General features: G+C 44.2%; 2 protein-coding genes across 3 annotated transcripts in view; both read left to right on the top strand.

Annotated features, from left to right (window-relative positions):
* Nucleotides 1–4,457, top strand: part of laynb (layilin b) — a 34,431-nt gene extending 29,974 nt beyond the window's left edge. For both annotated transcript variants that reach the window (XM_060943843.1, XM_060943842.1), the window contains exon 7: nucleotides 3,097–4,457. In XM_060943843.1, the coding sequence (XP_060799826.1) occupies nucleotides 3,097–3,376 (280 nt within the window). In that variant the 3' untranslated portion in view covers nucleotides 3,377–4,457. The remainder of the gene's footprint in view (nucleotides 1–3,096) is intronic.
* Nucleotides 4,458–11,279: 6,822 nt separating this feature from the next.
* The window catches only part of sik2b (salt-inducible kinase 2b), a 130,220-nt gene continuing 115,117 nt past the window's right edge, over nucleotides 11,280–26,382 (top strand). The window contains exons 1-3 of the mRNA XM_060943841.1: nucleotides 11,280–11,757; nucleotides 15,835–15,951; nucleotides 21,811–21,874. Coding sequence (XP_060799824.1) covers nucleotides 11,620–11,757; nucleotides 15,835–15,951; nucleotides 21,811–21,874 — 319 coding nt within the window. The 5' untranslated portion in view covers nucleotides 11,280–11,619. The remainder of the gene's footprint in view (nucleotides 11,758–15,834; nucleotides 15,952–21,810; nucleotides 21,875–26,382) is intronic.

Below are 26,382 nucleotides of genomic sequence, written 5' to 3'. Positions count from 1 at the left end.
ATTCCTCGGGTAATGGGAGAATTCCAGGGGGAATGTTGTGTGTAAGGAAGACCTACTCCAGCCCCAGAGCTGTGTTTTACACAGAAATACAGCTAACATAACAGACTCAGCTGTGAACAGCTCTTGGTATGGTGAGGTAAAATTACCCTAGACAGCTAGATGGTGGCAGATGTGGAATATCCAGAGGAGAAAATGTCGAGGGAGAAATCCGACCTGCTTGGGAGGATGAGAGGTAAGTGCTGCTTACCAAGTGCAGAGGGAAAAAATTATACACTGCAAGTTCTGCTCGAGATAATAAAGTGAAAAGCACTATGCGTGATAGCTAGCAAGGCTAGTAGCTGAAGGCCAATTTGAAACTGGAGTTCTGTTATGTTCCTGGGGGGAAGTAAGCTGTTTGTAATGTGTAATAAGTAAGATGAAAGATGGCTGAATGACAGTGGCATTTATTGTGAATACTGCATCATGTGTCACATCATATGTAGCTTATGTTCGCTAGCTGGCTAGCGTTAATAGTGTGGCTTATGAAAATATAAAATTGCTCTCAGAAATCCTGTCAGGTTAGCTCATGTTAGCTAGCTGGCTAGACATAGCTACGAATATCCATGTAAAAGTACAATATATGAATTCCAATAAGATCCCTTCTGTAGTCTGCAGTGTGTATGTACACACTCAGAAAATAAAGTACATTATTGTACATTTAGGGGTACAATGGCTTGTCACAGGGGCAGTACCCTCTAAGGTACTTATTTTTCCCTTTGATATACTGCTTAGCAGGGGCGCAGATACGTTTTTTGAACTGGGGGGGACAAAAAACTGGGGGGGACAAAGCTGCCAGCAAACCAACCCCAACCCCGATATGCCTGTCAAACTTGTTGTGGGTTACCATAGCAACCAAGCTCGAGCTCGCAACCTGTGCAGTCTGCGCAGCTCAACTAACCGAATATCAGTCTTTGTTTTGTTTTATGTGAGTTGTTGCAACTATGTATACACTGCCGTGCACCTCAATAAACCGAATGGTAATTAGTCTTTCGATTTTTCCGTGAGGTTTGCCTTATGCAAAGTGGGGGGGACCGAACGAAGTGAATTTAAATCTGGGTGGGACGAATCCCACCCGTCCCACCCTCTATCTGCGCCCGTGCTGCTTAGGAACATTTTATGTACCTTTTTGGCCGTAAAAAGGAACACGTTGAAAGGAACCTTGAGTAGGCATATCAGGTGAAACTTCAAATTCAGTCCAGATTGCTCAAAACTGCTCTCGCTGAATTCAGAATTGAATGCAGAACAAGATACTTTTTACAGAATTAAAATATGTTTATCCGTAAGATTGAAGAAATGGCTTAATTTTTAGAAAACGGCCGTAATATTCCGTCTGAGGATCACATGGTCCAAAATGGGCCTCATTAACCAATGAGATCAAATGTTTTTTTTTTTTAATAACTTTTATATTTTTCAAGATATTTACATGGAAATTGGCAGGAACATAGATGGTTGTATACTGAATACAATGTTTGAAAAATTAGTAAATGTAAATTCTGCAAATTAGTCTATAATTAGTATTCATTATGCTAATTAGGTAAAACCATTAAAGTGGTACACGCAATAAAAAAGTAATAAAAGATTGTTTCTAATCCCCTCTTTGTGCTCTGTAGGGGTTTGTATTTCTCAAAAGTAAGGCCTACTAGTGTTTATATGAAAGAATATAAATGATAATATTCACAGCTTTCAAGGCGAACCTTGAAAAAACTGTCTGATCCACATCCAATAAACAATTCACATTAACTGAACTGAAATTGACACTCGTGTTTCTGACTTCCGGTGTTCTGTAAAGTTATCCTACCTCTTAGATTTGTCCTACCAAGCCTACTGCGCATGCGCAGAACACATGACGTCATATCTTGGAATTTGGACCGAGTTTTGTCCTACCGATCAGCTGGGCTGATAGAAAATCGGTGAGTATTTCACGCATTTGTAATGCGTAATGTAGGCATATTTGCAATTCAGAAATGTATAAAATACAGTATTTATAAACAAACGAAACGATGCCTCGTCATAACTTTGACTGCACAGTGCCCACTGCGTGACAGAATTAGCAAGTTCTCATACAGGCCGTTTTATTATTCAAAACAAGTCATTACAATACGCACAAAACATAAAAATCGGCAAATGCGTGAAATACCGATTTTCTATCAGCCCAGCTGATCGGTAGGACAAAACTCAGTCCAAATTCCAAGATATGACGTCATGTGTTCTGCACATGCGCAGTAGGCTTGGTAGGACAAATCCAAGAGGTAGGATAACTTTACAGAACACCGGATTTTTTAAATCTCATTCCGACCACTAAGATCTGAATATTTTTCATCAAAACAACTCCAGTTCTATTCTAAAATAGTTATTTATTTACATGAATCAGTTTGAATTGAAAAAATAAGTAGGTAAAGCAATGAAAACTCACTTCAAAGTCTCCCGTGAATCAGAACATCAAAACTAGCAGACGGAAAATTTTGCTGAATCCTTCATCAGAAACAGTAAGAGTGAGAGAACGTCCCTATCAAAGTTATCTGATTGATACTCACGAGTAATCCAGTCGGAAACCAATCAGAAGAGAGAGAGAGAGAGAGCCTGAGCGCTTTCCCATGACTCAAAAAGAAAATCACCGGCAGTTTCCCAACGTCTCGCGAGCAGAAAGTGAACTCTGTTGTACCGACTTCAACCTGCCGTTACTCCCAAAGTACTGAACAGATCTTAGTGAGATACATTTCTCAGATTTGGAAACTGATGAGCATCTGCATGCACAATTTTCACAGCACAGCCAGTGAGCGTCTGATATGCTGACCTTGAGGTCCAATAATAAACCCTTGGCAGTACATTAGTGTAGATTGTACCTTGAGGGACCGAAATGGACTCCTGCTGTACCCCTATTTCTGAAGGTGTCGACCTTATTTCTGAAATGAAGTAATGTAGATGAGTGGTGAGATGTCTGAGATGATACCATGTGTCCAGTCACATTGCTCTAGTACTACTAGATGTTTCAAAGATCCTGGAAATCATTCATAGACATGCACATCTGAGATTAATAACTACTGTATATCTTTTCAGGAGAAAGGAACAAAATAACATCTACGCTGTCCCTGGTCAATGGGTGTCTACTAGTGCCCTGAAAACCAGCAGTAGCCCAGCCCCCAAGGATGGTCCCAGCTGGAATGGGGCCCAGTTAGAATACATGAGCTCAGAAATCCACAGAACATTCAGTTCAACGGACTATGAGAACGTTCCCAGCAATTCTGCTGGCTTTGTCACCAATGATATCTACGAGACCTGCCGCACTCCAGCCACCGTGGAGGCAGGATGGGTGGATAATGATATTTATGGATACTGAACTTGTCCAGTAATGGGACCAAAATTGAATGACTTCCAACCCACCTGGCTCGAATTCATCTCAACTTCTTCAGTGTCTGTGCTTGGACTTTAATGCAATCTATAATAACCCAGTGTGAAGGACATGGGGTCCTGTGAATGGTCATCCCCAAGGTGGACGGACAGTAAGCCCACTTCTCTGAAATGGGCAGTACAAAGAAACACAAAGGTGTCATCACCTCATCGGCACTTCCTCTGTGCACGCCAGTGTCCGGGAAGAAGACAGTGCATATGGAAACTCACATAATAATGCCCTGACCTTTCTTCCCATCTGAACAACGTCCTGTCCTGTCTCTCCTATTGAGGTCTCCACTTTGTTTTTCAGACTCTGTTGATTCTCTAGTGACACACCAGTTCAAAGGCAAAGAAGAAGAAGAAAAAACCCCCGACAGTTTTGCTTAGCTTGGATATTTTAAGGTGCTTAAAAAATCCTGCGTGCTAAAACATAAAACTGTCAATGTTGCATTCTTTTCCTGTTGTGGTTAAAATTATACTGAATGAAATGTAGTCAAAAATATTTGTGCATAGGTGGGAATATACAGTATCCTGTTAGTTATGATTAATACCTGTGAAACTTAGATCGATCTTTTCCTTCCAAAATTCCTCATACTTGTTTGTCACATGGTATTATTTTACAAGAAGTCAGTTATCTTTTTTTCCTGTACAATGTTTAGAGTACGTTTTTAGCAAGATGGCATGTTCAACGCGTTCCATTTCTAACATTTTGCACCTCGCTAGGGGTATTTACAGCTAAACTTATGGCACTTTTAATTATAATTAAAATTTTACACATCCAGTACATAGTTCTTTTCATTATTATGTCTGAGGCTGGCTGTATTTACATGAATCAGGCCAATATTATATATAGCAAAAAACATGCTATAGTAAACATCTGCTGAATGCCATTATAACATTTTATTTCATTTTACATTAGAACTAATAAACAGGTTACTGATGCATTGTGGCTATTAGTTTTGGGTATTTCTGCCTTGTCGAATGTACTAGTATTGTATATTACAAAACCGATATTAACTATTTTGTAAAGTACTGTTAAAGAAATAAAAACGTACAGCTGTTGAACTAACAGGCCTTAATAACTACTGTATGTAATAATAAGCCTTGCCAGCAGATGTCCCTGTGTAATAATGTCAGTTTGAATATGTGTCTCTGTTGAAATTGTCATGACGTTGTTGTGTTTGATAGATATAGCCTTTCCTTCAGATGCATGCCAAACCCACAATACTGTCAGTCATTATAATGTCGGTTATTATTCTCTTTCCTATTCCTATTCAGTAGGGTAGCATGCAGCTTAAGTCCTAATTATACTATTGTTTTCAGTACATACCTTCAGGCACACAGTCCTGTGCAAAAGTCTTAGGCAACCTTTTTTTTCATACAAACTTCGTTATAGATTTCTATTTTATGACTTCTCCATTATCGAGTCAAAACATTTCAAAAACATTTTAGAGTCCAAACGTTCGTTTTCCAGCATAAAATTAAATGTTACAGGAAAGAAAATGTTTGTATCTGAGCAGCATATTACATAAGAGAGCACTTTTCAGATTAACAAAGAAAACATAATGAAGGCTGCTGGGTTTTGGTGCAAAATGAAGAAGCGAGTGTGACGGTCAAAGTGTCCAGAAGAACTGTGGCTGGTTCTGTAAGATGCTCAGTAAAACCTACAGCTCATTTCCACATAAAACTGCTCTCACTGTACCGGAGACTACTCATTTTTTTCTTTTTTTTTTTAACCAGAGGGTCGTCTCACACCAAATATTGACTTTGTTTCATTTATTACGGTTTACACGGAGGTGTAGTGGTTAGCACTGTCACCTCACAGCAAGAAGGTTCCGGGTTCGAACCCAGCAGCTGGCGAGGGCCTTTCTGTGTGGAGTTTGCATGTTCTCCCCATGTCTGCGTGGGTTTCCTCCGGGTGCTCCGGTTTCCCCCACAATCCAAAGACATGCGGTTAGGTTAACATGGGGCGGCCTTGGGCTGAGGTGCCCTTGAGCAAGGTACCTGACCTCTGACTGCTCCCCGGGCGCTCTGGTGTGGCTGCCCACGGCTCTAGGTGTGTGTGTTCACTGCTTCAGATGGGTTAAATGCAGAGGATGAATTTCTCTGTGCTTGAAGTGTGCATGTGACGAATCAAGGTTTCTTCTTCTACTGATTACTGTTTATAGTATTTTTTAAGGGCGGCATGGTGGTGTAGTGGTTAGCGCTGTCGCCTCACAGCAAGAAGGTCCGGGTTTGAGCCCCGTGGCCGGCGAGGGCCTTTCTGTGCGGAGTTTGCATGTTCTCCCCGTGTCCGCGTGGGTTTCCTCCGGGTGCTCCGGTTTCCCCCACAGTCCAAAGACATGCAGGTTAGGTTAACTGGAGACTCTAAATTGACCGTAGGTGTGAATGTGAGTGTGAATGGTTGTCTGTGTCTATGTGTCAGCCCTGTGATGACCTGGCGACTTGTCCAGGGTGTACCCCGCCTTTCGCCCGTAGTCAGCTGGGATAGGCTCCAGCTTGCCTGCGACCCTGTAGAAGGATAAAGCGGCTTGAGATAATGAGATGAGCATTTCTTTACATGCGCCTTAGACATCTAATATTACAGGACTGTGTATTAGAACCATACTGTAGGAATGCAAATGATTGTGAATCTATACAGTAACAAAGTGATCAAACCTGTATTTAAAGGAAAGGCGGATCCTGAAAAAAAGAGTGTTTGTTTAGACTGAAATATTTGTGGTGTGTTTAGAAGTTCGAGTGATATTTAATTGTTTGATGCTGTATTTTCATTATTCCAGTGAGAAGTTAACAGTTGTGTGCCACGCTGATGTCATCAGCTGCTAGTACAGTTACAGTGCTGTGAAATAGGAAAGAAACATTCAACGACCTCAAACATAAGGCATGACGCTCAGGTCTTGGCATTATCCCCTTAAAAAAGTGGAACTCTCACTCATCATTTTTTAAGCAATGTTAAATATCATATTACCAAGAACTCCAACACAGAAGTAGTGGAGACAGCAAAGGTTGGACTTCAAGTCCAATGCAGAATGCAATGCAGCAACTGTATGAGATGCAGTTGAAGGTGGTATTAAAGGTATCGAGTTGAAGCTTGATACGTATGTTTGAGTGGAGTGTACAGGTGAGGTAAGAACGTTAGCAGAAAGAAAAAAAATAGATAGAGACTGTGACTAATGTCACAGTAATTTGCGCTAGCTGTTACAAACCGGGACGTCTGGTCACCGTTCCCTATAGATCCAGAATGGTAAGAGATACAGAATGGCGCTTACTGAGGAAAAGTTGCGCCCTGCTGCCTTGAACAGAATAAATAAAACTGATTGAAAAAAATCATGAAAATTGACAGAGTTACAAGTGATTGAAAAAAATCCTGTTTTTCATGGATCATTCTGGATCAGTGATCCAGATCAGCACCAAAAGTCATAGCAGCATAATTCAGCTCAGAGGTATTCTTCATGTGAAATTTGGTGATGATTGGTTGAAAACTGAGGGAGAATTAATGTCCTAAAAACATTAGGAGAAGAAGAAGAAAGTCGAAAGATCCTGAGTAACAGTAACAATTTGCACCAGTGCTGCTAGCGCAAATTAATTAAATTGCTGCTGCATCACTCTGCTTAGGTAGAAATGAAGCAAATGTCAAATCATACTAGTATCATTATTAGCAGGTAGTCAGACGGCATTGTGGGTAATTCATTCATTCATTCGTTCATTCATTCTCTTTACCCTTTAGCCATTGCAGGTCGTGGGTGAGCTGGAACCAATCTCAGCTTGTGTTGGGCAGGAGGTTAGGTACACCCTGGACAAGTTGCCAGTCTATTGTTGGTCTAATACAGGGATCAGACTACACAAATTCAGCTCAATTTTGACACAATTTGGTCATGGCTGACAAATTTCCAGTGTCAGGCCCGAAAACAAACATCGAGAACACTGAAGGGTCCTTGTAGTATGACATAATTGAAGAACAGCAATGTGGTGCCACATCTGGGACGCCTCACAACATCCCTTGGAAAAGTCTAGCATGTCAGAATTGTTTATATTTTCTCACCTAGATTGACAACTCCTATGACATGGCAATTTTTTGACCATCCTCCCCGACCATATGCAAGGACGTGAACGATGGATGATTGGTCAGGATCAAACTTGTAGAGCTGCCTATCTGCTGACCAAGACATGGCAAGAATTTCTGGAAATAATCGGACATGGTGATGATCATCGTGAAAAAAAATAAATAAATTTGAGTTGACCTAATCTGCACAGCTTTGGACTGTAGGAGGAAACCAATGCTTGCACGAGAAGAACATGCAAACTCCACACGGAAAGAACCTGCTGGCTGTGAGGAGACGCTGCTAACCACTGCACCATGTCATTGTGGGTGATGTTCGTGATTATTAGACTGTGTGAGTCGTTGTGGTGGATTTTTTTTCCTTGAAGCCACCAGTATGGCAATGGAAACTCAGGATGATAACACCCCCCAATGGCTATCAAGGCAGCACTTCGGCATCAAAGCTGCAGCGCTCATGAAACTCCTGGGTGGAGCAGAGATGGCGGGAGGAATGGAGCTGTTCATGCACCACCTTGCACTCTTTCATTGATTTCCCCTCTGCAAAGCCCTGCAATTACCATCTCACCCGCAAGGCGTGGACCCGCCTCAACCGCCTCCGCACTGGATGGGGCAGGACCCAGTCCTTCCTCAAGACGATTGGAGCTAGTAAGGACGATGCCTGCCAGTGCGGTCGCACACAGACAATCCCTCACATCCATCAGGAGTGCCCAGTCTTCAAGCCACCCCATGGGTCTCATCAAACTGGATGTGGAGGATGCTGACATCTCAGTGTAATTCCCGAGGAAATTACACGAACGAATGAACCAGTATGGCAGCAGGTTGTGTTTATTGCCTGTATATACATCCATCATCTGTAGCTGCTTATCCTGTTCGACAGGGTCGCAGGCAAACTGGAGCCTATCCCAGCTGACTATGGGCGAGAGGCGGGGTACACCCTGGACAAATCGCCAGGTCATCGCAGGACTGATGCATCAAGACAAACAACAATTCACACTCACATTCACACCTACAGTCAATTTAGAGCCACCAATTAGCCCAACCTGCATGTCTTTGGACTGTGGAGGAAACCAGAGCACCCGGAGGAAACCCATGCAGACACGAGAAGAACATGCAAACTCCACACAGAAAGGCCCTCGCCGGCTTGAACCCAGAACCTTCTTGCCGTGAGGCGACAGTGCTAACCACTACACCACCATGCTGCCCAGCCTATATATACAGGGTTAGTGAAAATGATGTTAACACGAATGGATTATTTTTCTGGGCGGCACGGTGGTGTAGTGGTCAGCACTGTCGCCTCACAGCAAGAAGGTCCTGGGTTCAAGCCGGTGAGGGCCTTTCTGTGTGGAGTTTGCATGGACTCCGGTTTCCCCAACAGTCCAAAGGCATGCGGGTCAGGCTAATTGGTAGCTCTAAATTGACCGTAGATGTGAATGTGAAGGTGTGTGAATGAAAGAAAAAGAAAACACAACTTTATTCATCACACACTTGTGAAATTTCCTCTCTGCATTTAACTCATCTGAAGCAGTGAACACACACACACACACATCCAGAGCAGTGGGCAGCCATGCTAACAGCGCCCAGGGAGCAGTTGGGAGTTAGGTGCCTCGCTCAAGGGCACCTCAGCCCTCGTCCCGTATTAGCCTAACCTGCATGTCTTTGGATTGTGGGGGAAACCAGAGCACCCGGAGGAAACCCACGCAGACACGGGGAGAACATGCAAACTCCACACAGAAAGGCCCTTGCCGGCCGCTGGGTTCGAACCCAGAACCTTCTTGCTGTGAGGCGACCGTGCTAACCACTACACCACCATGGTTGTCTGTGTCTATGTGTTCGCCCAGTGATGACCTGGCGACTTGTCCAGGGTGTACCCTGCCTCTCACCCACAGTCAGCTGGGATAGGCTCCAGCTTGCCTGCGACCCTGCAGGACAGGATTTTTCTGCTGCAGATTAAATGGTACTGGTTTTTGTGTGTCGAACACGATGGCGAACAGGTTGAGACCGTCCTGTAAATCATCTTGATGTATGTTTTGTGAATAAATGGTTTGACTTCTTCTTCTTTTGGCTGCTCCCGATTAGGGGTCGCCACAGCGGATCTCTTGTCTCCATTGCTCCCTGTCTTCCGCATCCTTCTCTACCACACCTGCCACTTTCATGTCCTCTCTCACCACATCCATGTATCTCCTCTTTGGCCTTCCTCGTTTTTGTTTGCCTGGCAGCTCCATCCTCAACATTCTCCTTCCAACATGCTCTGCATCTCTTCTCAGGATGTGCCCATACCATCTCAGTCTCATCTCTCTTAGCTTAATTCCCAAGCTCTCCACATGTGCTGTCCCTCTGATGTGCTCGTTCCTTATCCTGCCCAACCTCCCATCGCAAACCTTAACATCCTCAACTCCGCCACCTCCAACTTTGCCTCCTGTCTCTTCGTTAAGGGTATGGTCTCCAATCCATACATCACAGCTGGTCTCACTACTGTCTTATACATCTTACCTTTCACTTTTGCTGGGACTTTCCTATCACAAATGACTCCCAACATCCTTCTCCAACTGCTCCACCCTGCCTGCGCTTTCTTTCTCACCTCACTATCGCAGCCCCCATTTTCCTGCACAGTTGGCCCCAAGTTGAAGGTGCAGGATGAACAGACTCCTTTGTCCCTCACGCCATCAGACTGTACAACTCCTTTCTGGGGGGAGGAGGGGTAACAGGAGTACAGAGGATGGGAAGGAGCAGTAGCCTAGCCTAACAATAAGCAATACTGTACAATGTGCAATATCTCTCCTACCACTGCCCCCCTTCTTCCCACCTTTTTTTTTCTTTCTTCCCCTCCTCCTCTCTTCCCCATATCTTCTCATCTCATCTCATTATCTCTAGTTGATTTATCCTTCTACAGGGTTGCAGGCAAGCTGGAGCCTATCCCAGCTGACTACGGGCAAAAGGCGGGGTACACCCTGGACAAGTCGCAAGGTCATCACAGGGCTGACACATGGACGCAGACAACCATTCACACTCACATTCACACCTACGGTCAATTTAGAGTCACCAGTTAACCTAACCTGCATGTCTTTGGACTGTGGGGGAAACCGGAGCACCCGGAGGAAACCCACGCGGACACGGGGAGAACATGCAAACTCCGCACAGAAAGGCCCTCGCCGGCCACGGGGCTCGAACCCGGACCTTCTTGCTGTGAGGCGACCGTGCTAACCACTACACCACCGTGCTGCCCCTGTTTCTTTTCTCTGTTTATCTGTAATGATGCTGCTGGAATCTTAATTTCCCTGAGGGAACCCTCCCAAAGGGATCAATAAAGTTTATCTAATCTAAATGCTTTGACTAATAAGCCATACATACAGTGAGGCCTAGATGTGTTCTGGGAAGTGTTCTGAGTGCAGGTTGGTTGTAACAGTGCACTCAGTTCCCGTTTGTGGTTGTGTAGTGGAACTCGGTTGGCTGTTGTTAAGTATTGCAGAAGCACCGAGAGCTGTGTGTGAGAGATCCTTCAGGGTTCAGGAAGAAAACTCTGACCAAAGTCTTCTGAGATCCGAGATGATGTTTTTTTTGAGCCAGGAGTTTGATCGGAGTTGTTTTCCGACATTACTTCACTTCTGTCCAAACAGAAAGCATTTTCTCTCTCTCTCTCTGAACAGCAACACTGCCGCTTGACGTCAGCAGAGGCTCTGGTTGCCGTGGCGACGAGTTTGGCACTCAAGTGTGGAAGCGCTTCAAAGCCCCGCCCCTCTCCGGTACAAATAACCCCCTTCGGCTCTGACGTCAATGCACGTCAGCAGAGAGAACACGATTCCTCCCGCGAGTCGGCTCGCGCACTGGCGCTAATAAGAGCTGAAATATTATCGCGCTATTGTATCAGAGAGGAGAGAGGGAGAGAGGGAGCGCGGGACGGGACACGGGAGTGCACAGCGAGTTTTCTGGCGTGACACGTCGCACTTAGTTTAATCCCAAACCCAGACCCCCCTCTTTTTTTTTTTTACCCCCCAGTTTGTGTCTCGTCCTGCTTTACGGCGGTCAAGAAAAACAGTGTCCGTGCCTGCCCGCCCTGCGCGCGCGCTCTGATGGTCGGTGTTCTGACTCCAGTGCGTTCCGAGCAGCGCGGTGTCGGTGTCCTGCCGTAAAGCATGGTCATGGCGGTCTGTGAGCCGAAAGCGGCGCTCCGCGGGCCGGTGCGCGTGGGCTTTTACGACATCGAGCGCACGCTCGGCAAAGGAAACTTCGCGGTGGTGAAACTCGCGAGACACAGAATCACCAAAACCGAGGTGAGTGCACAAGCTCGCGCGCTCGGGACGACTGAAACACCTGTTCACACCTGCGCAAACTTCATGCACAACACTCTCTCTCTCTCTCTCTCTCTCCGCGACATTTCCGCTGTCACTGAAAGTCTCCACCACTCAACCTGTTCTGTGCTTTGGAAAGGTTCTGGAAAGCACTTGATCTGAAATGTGCTCAGCATGTGACAGTCTTCACTGAAATGTCCTGCTGCTGAGTCACTTGGTCTGAAGGTCAGGGGTTCAAGACTCCAAGCTGCCACTGTTGGACCCTTGAGCATGGGACTTAACCCGATCTGCTCCAGGGGTGCTGTATTATGGTTGGGTCTGTGATTGGTGGTGTAGTGGTTCGCACTGTCGCTTCACAGCAAGAAGGTTACGGGTTCGAGCCCGGTAGCTGACGGGGACCTTTCTGTGCGGAGTTCTGCATGGGGCAGGCTGCAGTGCACTTGAGCATGGGACTTAACCCGATCTGCTCCAGGGGTGCTGTGTTATGGTTGGGTCTGTGCTTGGTGGTGTAGTGGTTCGCACTGTCGCTTCACGGCAAGAAGGTTATAGGTTCGACAGGGGCATTTCTGTGCAGAGTTCTGCATGGGGCAGGCTGAGGTGCCCTTGAGCATGGGACTTAACCCGATCTGCTCCAGGGGTGCTGTATTATGGTTGGGTCTGTGCTTGGTGGTGTAGTGGTTCGCACTGTCGCTTCACAGCAAGAAGGTTATAGGTTCGACAGGGGCATTTCTGTGCAGAGTTCTGCATGGGGCAGGCTGAGGTGCCCTTGAGCATGGGACTTAACCCGATCTGCTCCAGGGGTGCTGTATTATGGTTGGGTCTGTGCTTGGTGGTGTAGTGGTTCGCACTGTCACTTCACAGCAAGAAGGTTATAGGTTCGACAGGGGCATTTCTGTGCAGAGTTCTGCATGGGGCAGGCTGAGGTGCCCTTGAGCATGGGACTTAACCCGATCTGCTCCAGGGGTGCTGTGTTATGGTTGGGTCTGTGCTTGGTGGTGTAGTGGTTCGCACTGTCGCTTCACGGCAAGAAGGTTATAGGTTCGACAGGGGCATTTCTGTGCAGAGTTCTGCATGGGGCAGGCTGAGGTGCCCTTGAGCATGGGACTTAACCCGATCTGCTCCAGGGGTGCTGTATTATGGTTGGGTCTGTGCTTGGTGGTGTAGTGGTTCGCACTGTCGCTTCACAGCAAGAATGTTATGGGTTCAAGCCCGGTAGTTGACGGGGACCTTTCTGTGCGGAGTTCTGCTGGGGCAGGCTGAGGTGCCCTTGAGCATGGGACTTAACCCGATCTGCTCCAGGGGTGCTGTATTATGGTTGGGTCTGTGCTTGGTGGTGTAGTGGTTCGCACTGTCGCTCCACGGCAAGAAGGTTATAGGTTCGACAGGGGCATTTCTGTGCAGAGTTCTGGATGGGGCAGGCTGAGGTGCCCTTGAGCATGGGACTTAACCCGATCTGCTCCAGGGGTGCTGTATTATGGTTGGGTCTGTGCTTGGTAGTGTAGTGGTTCGCACTGTCGCTTCACAGCAAGAATGTTATGGGTTCGAGCCCAGTAGCTGACGGGGACCTTTCTGTGCGGAGTTCTGCATGGGGCAGGCTGAAGTGCCCTTGAGCATGGGACTTAACCCGATCTGCTCCAGGGGTGCTGTATTATGGTTGGGTCTGTGCTTGGTGGTGTAGTGGTTCGCACTGTCGCTTCACAGCAAGAAGGTTATAGGTTTGACAGGGGCATTTCTGTGCAGAGTTCTGCATGGGGCAGGCTGAGGTGCCCTTGAGCATGGGACTTAACCCGATCTGCTCCAGGGGTGCTGTATTATGGTTGGGTCTGTGCTTGGTGGTGTAGTGGTTCGCACTGTCACTTCACAGCAAGAAGGTTATAGGTTCGACAGGGGCATTTCTGTGCAGAGTTCTGCATGGGGCAGGCTGAGGTGCCCTTGAGCATGGGACTTAACCCGATCTGCTCCAGGGGTGCTGTATTATGGTTGGGTCTGTGCTTGGTGGTGTAGTGGTTCGCACTGTCGCTTCACAGCAAGAAGGTTACAGGTTCAAGCCCGGTAGTCGACGGGGACCTTTCTGTGCGGAGTTCTGCATGGGGCAGGCTGAGGTGCTCTTGAGCATGGGACTTAACCCGATCTGCTCCAGGGGTGCTGTATTATGGTTGGGTCTGTGCTTGGTGGTGTAGTGGTTCACACTGTTGCTTCACAGCAAGAAGGTTATGGGTTCGAGCCCGGTAGCTGACGGGGGCATTTCTGTGCAGAGTTCTGCATGGGGCAGGCTGAAGTTCCCTTGAGCATGGGACTTAACCCGATCTGCTCCAGGGGTGCTGTATTATAGTTGGGTCTGTGCTTGGTGGTGTAGTGGTTCGCACTGTTGCTTCACAGCAAGGAGGTTATGGGTTCGACAGGGGCATTTCTGTGCGGAGTTCTGCATGGGGCAGGCTGAAGTTCCCTTGAGCATGGGACTTAACCCGATCTGCTCCAGGGGTGCTGTATCATGGTTGGGTCTGTGCTCGGTGGTGTAGTGGTTTGCACTGTCACTTCACAGCAAGAAGGTTATTGGATCGACGGGGGCCTTTCTGTGCAGAGTTCTGCATGGGGCAGACTGAGGTGCCCTTGAGCGAGGCACCTAACCCCCTCTCAACTGCTCCCCAGGCGCTGTTAGCATTGCTGCCCACTGCTCTGGATATATGTGTGTGCTCGTTGCTCGTGTGTGTGTATTCACTGCTTCAGATGGGTTAAATGCAGAAAGGACTGTCACAAGTATACATGTGATTGAATAAAGTTGTTCTTCTTCTTCTCTGACCTTAACTTCCGAAGAAGCTGGGGGGGGGGAAACGAATTTCACTCTTCTGTGCAAGCTTCTTCTGGAAGCTTCTATGAACATTACACGTGTTCGTGCGTATGATCCGTGTCGTGTCCGTCAGTCAGCACAGCAAGAAATCCAGTAATCCAGTATTAACGTTTGATCGAATTGGAAAAGGTGTTCAATCCAGTTCCTGCTCAGTAGCGAAAGATTCCTTGCAGTAAAATACACGATCCTGCTATTTACTGTTGCAAAACCGTGGTGGAACTCCTTCCTGTTGCCTGCTGTTGAATTGTGCAGCGGTCGTGTAAGTGTGATTTTGTGATAATAACTGCTGTGTCGTCCATATTCATCAGCAAGCCCTCACTGGTACCTGAGACCCTGTTTATTTATTTTTTATTTTTTATCGTGGCCTTCAGACAGATTTTTTTTTGATAACAGCAGCATGCTCGTGATAGCCATCAGAACTTTTTTAGGGGTTCGGACAACTCTGTAAGAATCACGTCCGCAAGAGAGAGAGAGAGATGAGATCAGGGTATGAACACAACTCAGAGAATTCTAAAAATATTATCCGCAGTTGACATTTCTTGATGTGACCTGAATGCTGCGGTTCACTATCAGTAGTGCTTATGATTCACCATGTCACGCCATGTAAGGCTTCAGCTTTGTCCATGAGCCCTGAGGTGGTTCAGTGGTCAGCTGCATGAGTCACTCCGCTTCCCACTCCCAACCGGTGACATCCCCAACCTGACATATATTCGATGAAATGTGAAAATGTTCAGCCCTGAAACATTTCAGCTTACTTGTTCGAGAAAGCATTTCATGAATACTGTGTGTACAGTAAACTCTGCAGGACGATTCATTTTCTTTTCTTCGATGAGGTTCGACTCCCCAAGAGCTTATTTTTTCCCCCCTTTTTCCTTTCAAACGAGATGAATTAATCACTCCGGCAATCCCAGAACATCAAAACGAGGAGTGTTTACAGAGATGTAACCTTATTTAATCTGCACCGCCTCCTCAATCAGCAGGACGGCTTTAGCCTGAGGAGATAATTTGAAATGTTAGTTATTTAAATCGGGCATGGGAGACAGGTGTCTGTCATCTCGTCTGTCATGTGATCTGACTGTTTGATCTTCTCAAGGACATGTGAGAACCGGATCCGAAACCTTTGCGCGCAGCTCGGAGGCTATCCGACACGCACAGACCGCGGTGCCAGACTGTCCGCTAACTACAGAGTGCTGCTGTGTCTTTTTCAATAGGTGGCCATAAAGATCATCGACAAGACCCAGCTGGACTCGGTAAACCTGGAGAAGATCTATCGCGAGGTGAAGATCATGAAAATGCTGGACCACCCCCATATCATTAAGCTGTACCAGGTAACTTTTGATGCCACTGCTGTGTTTTATGATACACCGAACACATCAGGACAGAGTTAATGACTAATCCTTCTCTCGGAGTGACCGCACGGACCCCTTATGTAAGATTGTGGGTCGCTGCAGTTGTAGAGAATGTGAACAGCGCTTCGTTATTACACAATCGGTCCAAATGTGGCCACGTAATCGCTGTGTATCATTATTTCCAACAGCTCTTCCATTCAGGCTGCATGGGTCAATTAGTCATTTCCTCTCGGGCCACATAAACAGAGGGCAGCTCGGCAGGCCCGCACTGTGTCATCTCAAACCCCCAGCTTTCCACAGCCCTGAAACTAGAATACACACACACACACACACACACACACACACACACACACACACACACACACACACACACTCTGAGTTTGCCATATATATGAACAATATGGAAGGCATTTTCATAATGAAATGCTTTTCCTCACATCAGCAAAGTCCACAGGAAGAAAGGCAGAAAGGCCATGCATGCACCCACACCGAGACGTTTATTTATGCACAGACAAGTGCAAGTGTGTGTGTATATTTAAAGGAGAACTGAAGTCATTTTTAAACTTGCTTTATTTCTTAATTAACGTGTTATTCAGTTACGTTTTCGGTTTTAGTAACCTTATATCGTGACTCGTATCGGCAACTAACCGCAATTAAATATTATACTTATCGGCCTATTCGGTTTCTAGCCGTGTTGAATTTAGTCCGTTTGGTCCACGGCAGGCGTCGCTTATCCGCGCAATCTTCACGAGACTTGTGCCAGACTTCGAAACGTGAAGTGTCAGCCACGTGTCGGTGCCGCCATTTTGAAAACTGTTTTCCAAACGAAGTATTGCACAAAAACGAGTTTAAATGACGATTACTGCCTACTTTTTTTTTTTTCAAACTTTCCTGATCGCTATCAAAACAAACAAAACTTCCGGCTTGATCATGTCAGCATTCGAAAGAGGGCGCGCGCGTCTTTTGACGACGTTGGCGGATGTCGGTCACTTTGATTTCCGCTGTACGTTTTACTTCCGTCCTACAACATCTCGCACAGGTCTCAACGAATCTCGTTTACAGCCGTCGCTTTGACATATGGACTGATATATTACAGAGCATATTTCAAACACTCAGAACTTGCTATAGCAGCGACAAAATAACGATCAAAAATGCATTCCGATATTTAATAAAATGAGAGAAATAGAATTTTGACAATAAAAAATTTGCCTTCAATTCTACTTTTACAGTTATTCCACGAAATCGAGTCGTCACAAAGCGCCGAGTTGGTTATAAGCCATGTATAACAAGATTTGAGTGGAATAACTGTTTTATTCTCTCCACATTCACTGGATTTTGAGAAACGGATCATTTTTATTTGTATTTTTCTTTTGCAAATTCGATAAATAAAAACTTTTACACGAAACGTCTGACAATCGTTTCCGCTTAGAATGTAAACAACGCGGCGAAATGACAGGAGCAATTTGTGAAAAATGCTATAATAATAATAATAATAATTCTTGAAAAATTAAAAAAGGATACGTTCTTATCATCAAATGCTTTCATTCTGTATTTTGCTGGGTTTTTTGTTTTTTTTTTGTATTTGTCGGGGTTTTGTTTATTTCATCCTCGGTTGGTTCAGCAACACACGCCGCCATTTTGTTTTTTCTCTGCTAACGGTATAGATGACTTGCAACCACGTAATCAAAATGTGCTGCGTCATGAGCGTCTGCCATGATGGTGGATATACAAAGCAGCTTGGACGGCAGCTGCTGAAAGCGTGCCTGTAAACAATGCTGAATTTTCTCAGTGTTACGACGATTTGAACGCTCGAGCGAAATTTCGATACAAAGAGAAGATAGATATGTGTGGTTTTGACCCATATTATTTAAAAAAGTCAGACTTTTCTGAAGATAAGACGCTTCTACTGGCCATCGAGTCCCCAGATATCACGTTCTATCCGGTTCGGCTGCCGAAGAATCAAGTCCGGCCTTGGACGAAACACAGCCCATGTTCTGAGCGGGCGCCCAGTCTGGATTGTTTCTATCGTATAATTTCGCTGGCGTTCCTAGAAGCGAAACGGTAATACACGTGTTAAAATTATAACAACCACGACAAGAGAACGCTCATTTTATACAGTAGCAAAATTCTCGCAACACGAAATAAAATTCTTCCATGATATTATCGAGAAAGCTTTTGAATCTCGCCTGAGATAAAATGATCACTGCAGACACGAGCGGTTTTGGTTTTAGCCTCTGTTAGATCAGGCCTGCCGATGTTGTTCAGCCGTGCGTGTCTCCTCTCCGTACTAAGCCTCGGAGTTTCCTCGCCCTCTTTCCGAATCACGAATGCAATTCTAAAAAATCGGAATGTGCCACGGTCGCGAGTACTGTTGTGACCACAACCACGTACAGCACAACGATATGGCAGAGCTAAAAGAACGCTTCAAGCAGCGGAACAACAAAGAGAGTTGCGCACGCGTGACTGTGTTTTCTATGGAACGTCGCTTGACCCCGCATTTGTATCTCCACCAACATGGCCGACATTCGGGTTTCTATTTTGCTTTGACGTCACTTGCAGGTCAAGGATATGAGCTGATATCGTAGTAGTAGAGTAGCCAATCAGAGCGTGCGATTGCTCATATCCAGTGAATGTGGATAGAATAATTGACTTTATACCATGTGTATGGAATGATCAATGAAGAAGACCTACGTTTGGTTCCCAGAATGATATTCTTTCCAATATTCTTAATTTTTTCTGCGATGTAATTGTGTGGTGATAGGTTTTAATGATATTATGCGTTTATAATTCAAGCTGATTTGACTAAACACCGACTTCGTGGTTCATCTCGTAGAACACCAGCAGGACAATTGTGTAATCTCATTTGCATGAGATAATTCAAGTGGTTTCCAGAGATTTACATATTTGGCAGCTGACTTGGATCAGAAGTACTTTGTGGACTTTATGAAAATCGCCAGAAGGCAACACTTCCCATCGAGGCAAGAAAAACAGCAGTAGAGGACGGTTGGCTTGTTGGATGTAAGGAATAAATCTCATCAGGGCATGCAGCTATAGGAAAATAATCAGTGACCGGGTTCCTGGTAGCACCCTGAAGTTGATTATTTTCCAAAGACGGCACGTTACGCAGTGTTTTATTCTTCTACATCAGTTTGCCATTTTCTTCATTAACAAATGACGCATCGTACTTTTTATTCATTTATGGCCAGGATTAATGCTGTGTAATGTTCTGGTACAGCAGCTGTATGGAGTTTCTAACCGTCAGGTTACCAAGAAACCGCAAAGCCCTTCGTCCTGAAGACTTTCCCTGTCCCTGCATGACGCAGGTAGTCATGTCCTCGCTATGCTGTTGTAGAAAATGAATCAACACCTTCTGATCGATCAGAACGTTCAACAGTGTAGTGGCCCACAGTGACGCAGGTCGACGTATTAAAGAGATGACTAGTACCCTGTGGAGCTAGAATAACCCCGAGGTACTCGAATCGCACGCTGTATTGCCCGCTGCCTCACGCCTGTGAAGGAGAATGAGCTGGAAAAACACTAACGCTAACGTTTACACTTGGGTACGGAAACGGCCGAAGTTTATCCTCATTATAATATCATAACGAGCGAGGCGAGGTTGCGACAAACATTTTGCCTCTCTTTTCTGGCGCGTTTTGCTTTTGACTTCCTTAAAATCGTAATTTTTTGTCTCAGTCGAAGAGTCTTCGTTCGATCCCCGCCGTCGTGACCTCTGCATGCCGTCATGTGACTTTAGGGAACTGTCTGCTGAGCAAACGGTTTGTAAACAGACTAACACGTGGTTAGGACGCCCCGCGTTAGGAACTAAAATGTATTGAAACAACATGATGCACACCAGCTATGGGGATGGGTATCAGCTCAAGCAGTTCCGTAAGGGGAGTGGGTTCACCCTTTGATGCAAAACATGGGTCAAAAGTGACCCGGCTGAGTTTTTATCTTCTATATCTTTGCAATAAATTAATTCCATCATTCAATATTCAAGGTATTCCTCAATTAACTTGTTTTTGATCATCATACATCCTTATTTTATTTTTTCTTTTCTTACTTTTTGAATAAAAACCCTTTTTGTATCACTACCCTTCTAATGCACAACATGGGTCAAAAACGACCTGCGTTCATTTTCCAGGTTATTTCATGTATGGCTGAGTGTTTCTATGATATACTTTTGAAATAAATTCATTTTGTCATTTACTTTTCCAAACATGCAGTAAAGATCTTGTTTTTGTTTCGCACAAATCATCATTTTTATTTTTCCTTTCTTAAGTTATGAACAAGCACAGCTTTTGTAATTCTACATCAAGTTTACACACATGGGTCAGAACCGACCCGCATGCATTTACTCCAGCGTTTGGTGGGAACTGTGAATTGTGCTTGTGTCAGACATTTCACAGCTCAGCACGGCGCCCTTTGCCCATCTAATACATGCAAGTAATGTTTTTCAATTGTTCTAACATTACCTTAGAAAAAAACTGATTATGTTTAGGTTCCCTTGAGAGTGAGTAGATTACTCGTCAGAAAGTTACAAGTAATTACTATTAGCTACCGAGCTGTTGACATATTCTACTTTAGTTAGCTAATTTTATTGTAGTTGGCTTAGCTAACTACATAGTTAATAAATAAATAACTGGCCCCATTCACTGCTAAAGTAATTACTTGAAACAAATTATTATTATAGTATTAAGACATTTAATTTTAAATCACACTTGGATGACCCATGTGTAGTAATATAAAAAGTATTTTTGTTCATAAACTAGGAAAGAAAAAATTAAATTAACGATTTGTGGTAATTAAAAACAAGATATTTAAAGAATACTTGGAATATTCAATCATAAAATAAATTGATTTCAAAAGATAGAGCAAAGAAAAACTCAGTCAGCATGAAATAACCTGGAAAATGAATGCGGGTCATTTTTGACCCATGTTGTGCATTAAGCCTAGGTCATTTTTGGCGTTTCCCAAATCGCTGCGTTTTTTTTGTTCATGGAGAAAGACGCACGTTGGCCGTAAGTTTGTCTTGCAACCTGAAAAAAACGTAAGCGCCCGTAGAGTTTGTTTGACATGACAAAGAACCTCTGCAGCCGGTCTGCGGCCAGTCTACAGCTCGAAAATCAGCACGTCACACGCGCGCCCTCCGTGCGTTTCTTGCGTTTTTTGCACGTAGACCGGCCATAGGAGCACGTACGGCCGGTTGTGACTGAGGCTTTAGAAGGGGTGTGCATATGTTCTGCATCAAAGGGTTAAACGATTCCTGAACCAGCACGTCGACCTGTCGTGCGTCACTTTAAAATGTCACCTGAAAATCACGTAGGAAGTCGTATAACTAACCCTGCCGGTGAATAACCATGAATGAACGAGTATCAGAATGTGTCTCAGGAGCTCCCTAGAGTGTCTGATTGGCTGTGTGCATCTGATTTTATAATAGATCCTCCTCTCTGCCTCCTACTGATTTAGCTTACCCGTATTCATCTCTTTGTTTTCTTCGGCTAAATTTGGAGGCCTCCCACATATCACTTGTGTCGGTCATGGCACGATGAATCAAGCTTACGATGGAGCAGAGTACCAAGCAACCAGACTGATTCATGCCTACACCACTGGCTCACGAACGGAGAGGCACGAATCCCTCTGCAGCGACAACACAAGGCACTGAATTGTTGGCCCATTTACATGAACCTCGTGCACTTGCTATGTGTTTTTTTTTTTTTTTTCTTTCTTCACGTAACCGGATCAGCTAGTGCAAGGCAGAAGAAAGGGACTGCATGTGTAGTGTAAACATATACTGTCGTCAAGTCTGAATACTGAATGTTCTTTGTTCTTGCACAGGTCATGGAGACCAAGAACATGCTCTACTTGGTGACAGAGTATGCCAAAAATGGGGAAATTTTTGGTAAGTGGCTCTTAGATTTCGCTTGATCATGCTATAAATAATAAGGGCGAGCAGGGAGACTTGGGACAGGGGAGACTTGGGACAGTTTGTATTCCCATCAGTTAATTTCAACCAATCAGGTTTGAGATGACATCAGAAGTTAGATGTTGCCCCTTCGACTTCCTTTGGAGCCATGAAGCTGGACACTGCAGTAAGGTCTGTGCAGTTCAACCAAAACTTGTATTTTCTACCTCGCAATCCAACTTCATTCGATAGTGTAACGTACGCTGGCGAATTGGGGGTTTGTGAGAAATTAAAGAATACCGTGTTATATAATTCTCTGCCCGACTACGTTAGAAACTCTGAGACGACTAAGAAATTTAGAACTATTGGAGACACTTTTCTGGTATTTGTATAAATGGAATACAAATGTTATTCATGAGTAATCATAATTAATATGTCTGTCTCACTATGCTGTATATTACTGATTTTATATTTAACGAATTGAATAACGTATTGAATAAGAGATTATTAGCGTAAGTTTATACACATCTCCACTGGAAACCAGCTGAGTGGATCTTGTGTTTAATAAAGTTGTTCTTGTTGTTATTATTAAAGTATATAGCCTCAAGTTATCATATATTAGTATTATTTATTAAACTAAAATTTTGGGGGAAAACATTTAAGGATTTTTTTTTTCAAAATGGACAGATTGAGAGAGTTGGGACATTTCATCATGTTACCAGGGTTGTAGTACTCGATTCCGACTCGTGCCCTAATTTTAAGGACCCGCGACTTGGACTCGGACTCGTGCATTAACTGCATTCGGACTCGTACGTTGGAGACGAGGACTCGGATTTTTTTGTAACATGCCATAATAATTTGGCATAAGATATTTATATCTACATTAATTTTTATGCTAATTTTGTGCAAGAAAATGCACATTCACCTGCTCATACATCATGTTCAGGAACAAACGAACGTTAATGGCGCTAAAATGCCTGGAGAGACGCCGCTAGGATTGTCCGGTCTGCTTATACAGACTTCTCGTGCAGTGGGGAAAAATGCCCTGCTATGTGTTCCATATGTAGAAGAACTATCGAGGAGACGACCTCGAACTTCAATCGTCATTTGGCAAGACCACACCCAGAGAAGGAAGTGACACGCTACACTACCGTTCAAAAGTTTGGGGTCACCCAGACAATTTTGTGTTTTCCATGAAAAGTCACACTTTTATTTCCCACCATAAGTTGTAAAATGAATAGAAAATATAGTCAAGACATTGTTCTGGCCATTTTGAGCATTTAATCGACCCCACAAATGTGATGCTCCAGAAACTCAATCTGCTCAAAGGAAGGTCAGTTTTATAGCTTCTCTAAAGAGCTCAACTGTTTTCAGCTGTGCTAACATGATTGTACAAGGGTTTTCTAATCATCCATTAGCCTTCTGAGGCAATGAGCAAACACATTGTACCATTAGAACACTGGAGTGAGAGTTGCTGGAAATGGGCCTCTATACACCTATGGAGATATTGCACCAAAAACCAGACATTTGCAGCTAGAATAGTCATTTACCACATTAGCAATGTATAGAGTGGATTTCTGATTAGTTTAAAGTGATCTTCATTGAAAAGAACAGTGCTTTTCTTTCAAAAATAAGGACATTTCAAAGTGACCCCAAACTTTTGAACGGTAGTATATGTTCATTGCCCTGTTGATAGTGGGCGGGGCTTGTTGAGCGATGAACTAGTTAGTGTTAACCCTCTCTCATGTTATTTGCTCTGTTGATAGTGGGCGGGGCTTGTATCGGACTCGACTCGGATTGATATTGGACTCGAAATTTTCTTTAATCACTCGGACTTGCACACTGGGGACTCGAGACTGGACTTGAGGTTTAGTGACTCGACTACAACACTACATGCTACAACTTTTTTTCTTGTAGCGCACTGTAAAATTGTCTAAAAAATTTTTTGTTAAAAATATGGGCGTGTACCTGCACGTCGATTAAACTTATTCCATTGCTTCCTGAGTATGGGGCTGTTTTGTCGAGTCAGGTTTTGCGTAAACTGACATTTTTCTATGACTGTACCAGCATTGTGTGTTCATGTGTTATAAGTAAAAATGATGCCTCCCCACTGTGTCTCAAGTCTCCCAGCATTAGTCCCATGTCTCCTCTCAATGCCTCATGTTATTGGAGAAAGTGAATTCTGAACACCAGTATACGTGACAAGCTGAGAAACTGCTGTTGTGGTAAGAGGGTACAGTAAATACTCGCTAATGCAAAATGAATGTGATGCAACCTGCAAAGGATTTCACACAATCTACAAAAGCTGAAAACGTGTCCCAGGTCTCCCCGCTCTCCCCTACTGTGTAGTAATATCAAAGCTTTCCTAATCCAGAAGTAGTTTTTTTTTTCCCCCCTCTGAGCTAAGTAGCAGTCAGAAGTGTCGCTTTTCTATTGCTACATAAAAATTCCCTATGTTGTAAAGTGAAAGTAGTGCAGAGAAAAATGAAACTCCATGCAAAGCTAAATGTTGCAAAATGCTCGGTTTCTGTCTAAAGACAGCATCGTTCTACCAGGAAGGCGTGAAACCTTTAGTTATAATAGTTTATTTTCTTTCCTAGAAACACCACGATATAATTGTATTAATCTCACTAGATTCAGCTCAAATACGGCTCCAGTACATATCGTCTTCCAGAATGTCGTACTCAACACGCGGCGCCGTGTTTATCGTAGCCGATAACGTTAGAGGTCAGAATGGGGCAAACACAAAGACGAGACTAAACACGGAGAGTGCAACCAGCCATCATGGCCAAATAAGCAGTCAGCTTTCTGTTTGCTCCATGCGCTCTCATTAGTCATGACTTTTTTATTACAAACTTAATACAATTACATTACGCAACCTCTCAAAAAAAAAACCAAAACACCTCAGGTTCTGTCTTTGAGTCCACTAGGCTCAGAAACGTTTTGAGTTTTACATTTTACAGAATTTGGTCGATGTCATGACGTCATTATACAAAATGATTTACGGAAATGCTTTGTGTTCTCGGTCGTAAACATATTCTTATCTTAGTATAAATAGGTGAGAGTTTAAGAATACTAAGAAACCTGATCAGAAAGCAGGTAGTACAATGAGTTACAGCAACAAAAATGCACAGTTAAGGATTAAAAAAAAAATTAGTTCTCATTTCGGTACTTGCTTCAGTATTTACCCAGGGGAATTTAAGGATGAGTAATGCACCTGCTTGGGTTGATTTTTCTGGGTGAGCCATTCAGAATATGCAAATATTCTGTTTCACACCACTGAGCTTGCCAGATTTTCTTGATTAGAAGCATCCGAGGTGTTTTTTTTTCTCTTCTTCTTCTTCTTCTTCTTCTTCTTCTTCTTCTTTCTCTCTCAGTAGTGTCTTTAAATACAAGAATTACCCTTTAAGCCTGAAAAAAAAATCAAGGATAGAAAATGCGGACTGAAGATGGAAATAGCATTTCTTTTCTTTGTTTTCAAATGCAATCCAATGTAACATTTAAAAAAATGATAATAAAAAGGCTAATATGATAACGAGTTGGGCGGCACGGTGGTGTAGTGGTTAGCACTGTCGCCTCACAGCAAGAAGGTCCGGGTTCGAGCCCCGTGGCCGGCGAGGGCCTTTCTGTGTGGAGTTTGCATGTTCTCCCCGTGTCCGCGTGGGTTTCCTCCGGGTGCTCCGGTTTCCCCCACAGTCCAAAGACATGCACGTTAGGTTAACTGGTGACTCTAAATTGACCGTAGGTGTGAATGTGAGTGTGAATGGTTGTCTGTGTCTATGTGTCAGCCCTGTGATGACCTGGCGACTTGTCCAGGGTGTACCCCGCCTTTCGCCCGTAGTCAGCTGGGATAGGCTCCAGCTTGCCTGCGACCCTGTAGAACAGGATAAAGCGGCTAGAGATAATGAGATGAGATGATAACGAGTTCATCTCAAACAATTAAAATATCATGAAAAAGTTCAATATTGTCCATCAGTTAAGAAAGTGAAACTCTAATAAAATCTTGACTCATTACGTGTAAACTAAGATGTCTGAAACATTTTTTAATTTTATTTTAATTTTGAAAATTATGGCTGACAGCGCAAAAAGAAAATCTCAAAATATTAGAATATTTCATTTTGAGTTTGATTAAAATAATATAAATAGTGTGTATCTCTCGGTCTAGTTCAGTACACGCAACCACAATCATGGGGAAGACTGCTGACTTGATAGTTGTCCAGAAGACGATCATCGACACCCTCTGCAAAGAGGGTAAGCCACAGAAGGTCATTGCTGAAAAGGCTGGCTGGAAAAGGTGCACAAGCAACAGGGATGACCGCAGCCTTGAGAGGATTGTCAAGAAAATTTGATTCAAGAACTTGGGAGAACTTCACAAGGGGTGGACTGAGGCTGGCGTCAGGACATCAAGAGCCACCACACACAGACATCTTCTGGAAAGTGGCTACAACTGTCACATTCCTAATATCAAGCCACTCCTAAACCAGAGACAACGTCAGACGCGTCTT

Source organism: Neoarius graeffei, chromosome 17, assembly GCF_027579695.1.
Source record: "Neoarius graeffei isolate fNeoGra1 chromosome 17, fNeoGra1.pri, whole genome shotgun sequence".
Taxonomy (NCBI): domain Eukaryota; kingdom Metazoa; phylum Chordata; class Actinopteri; order Siluriformes; family Ariidae; genus Neoarius; species Neoarius graeffei.
Note: the sequence above shows the minus strand (reverse complement) of the source record. Positions and strands in the feature narration are given on the sequence as shown.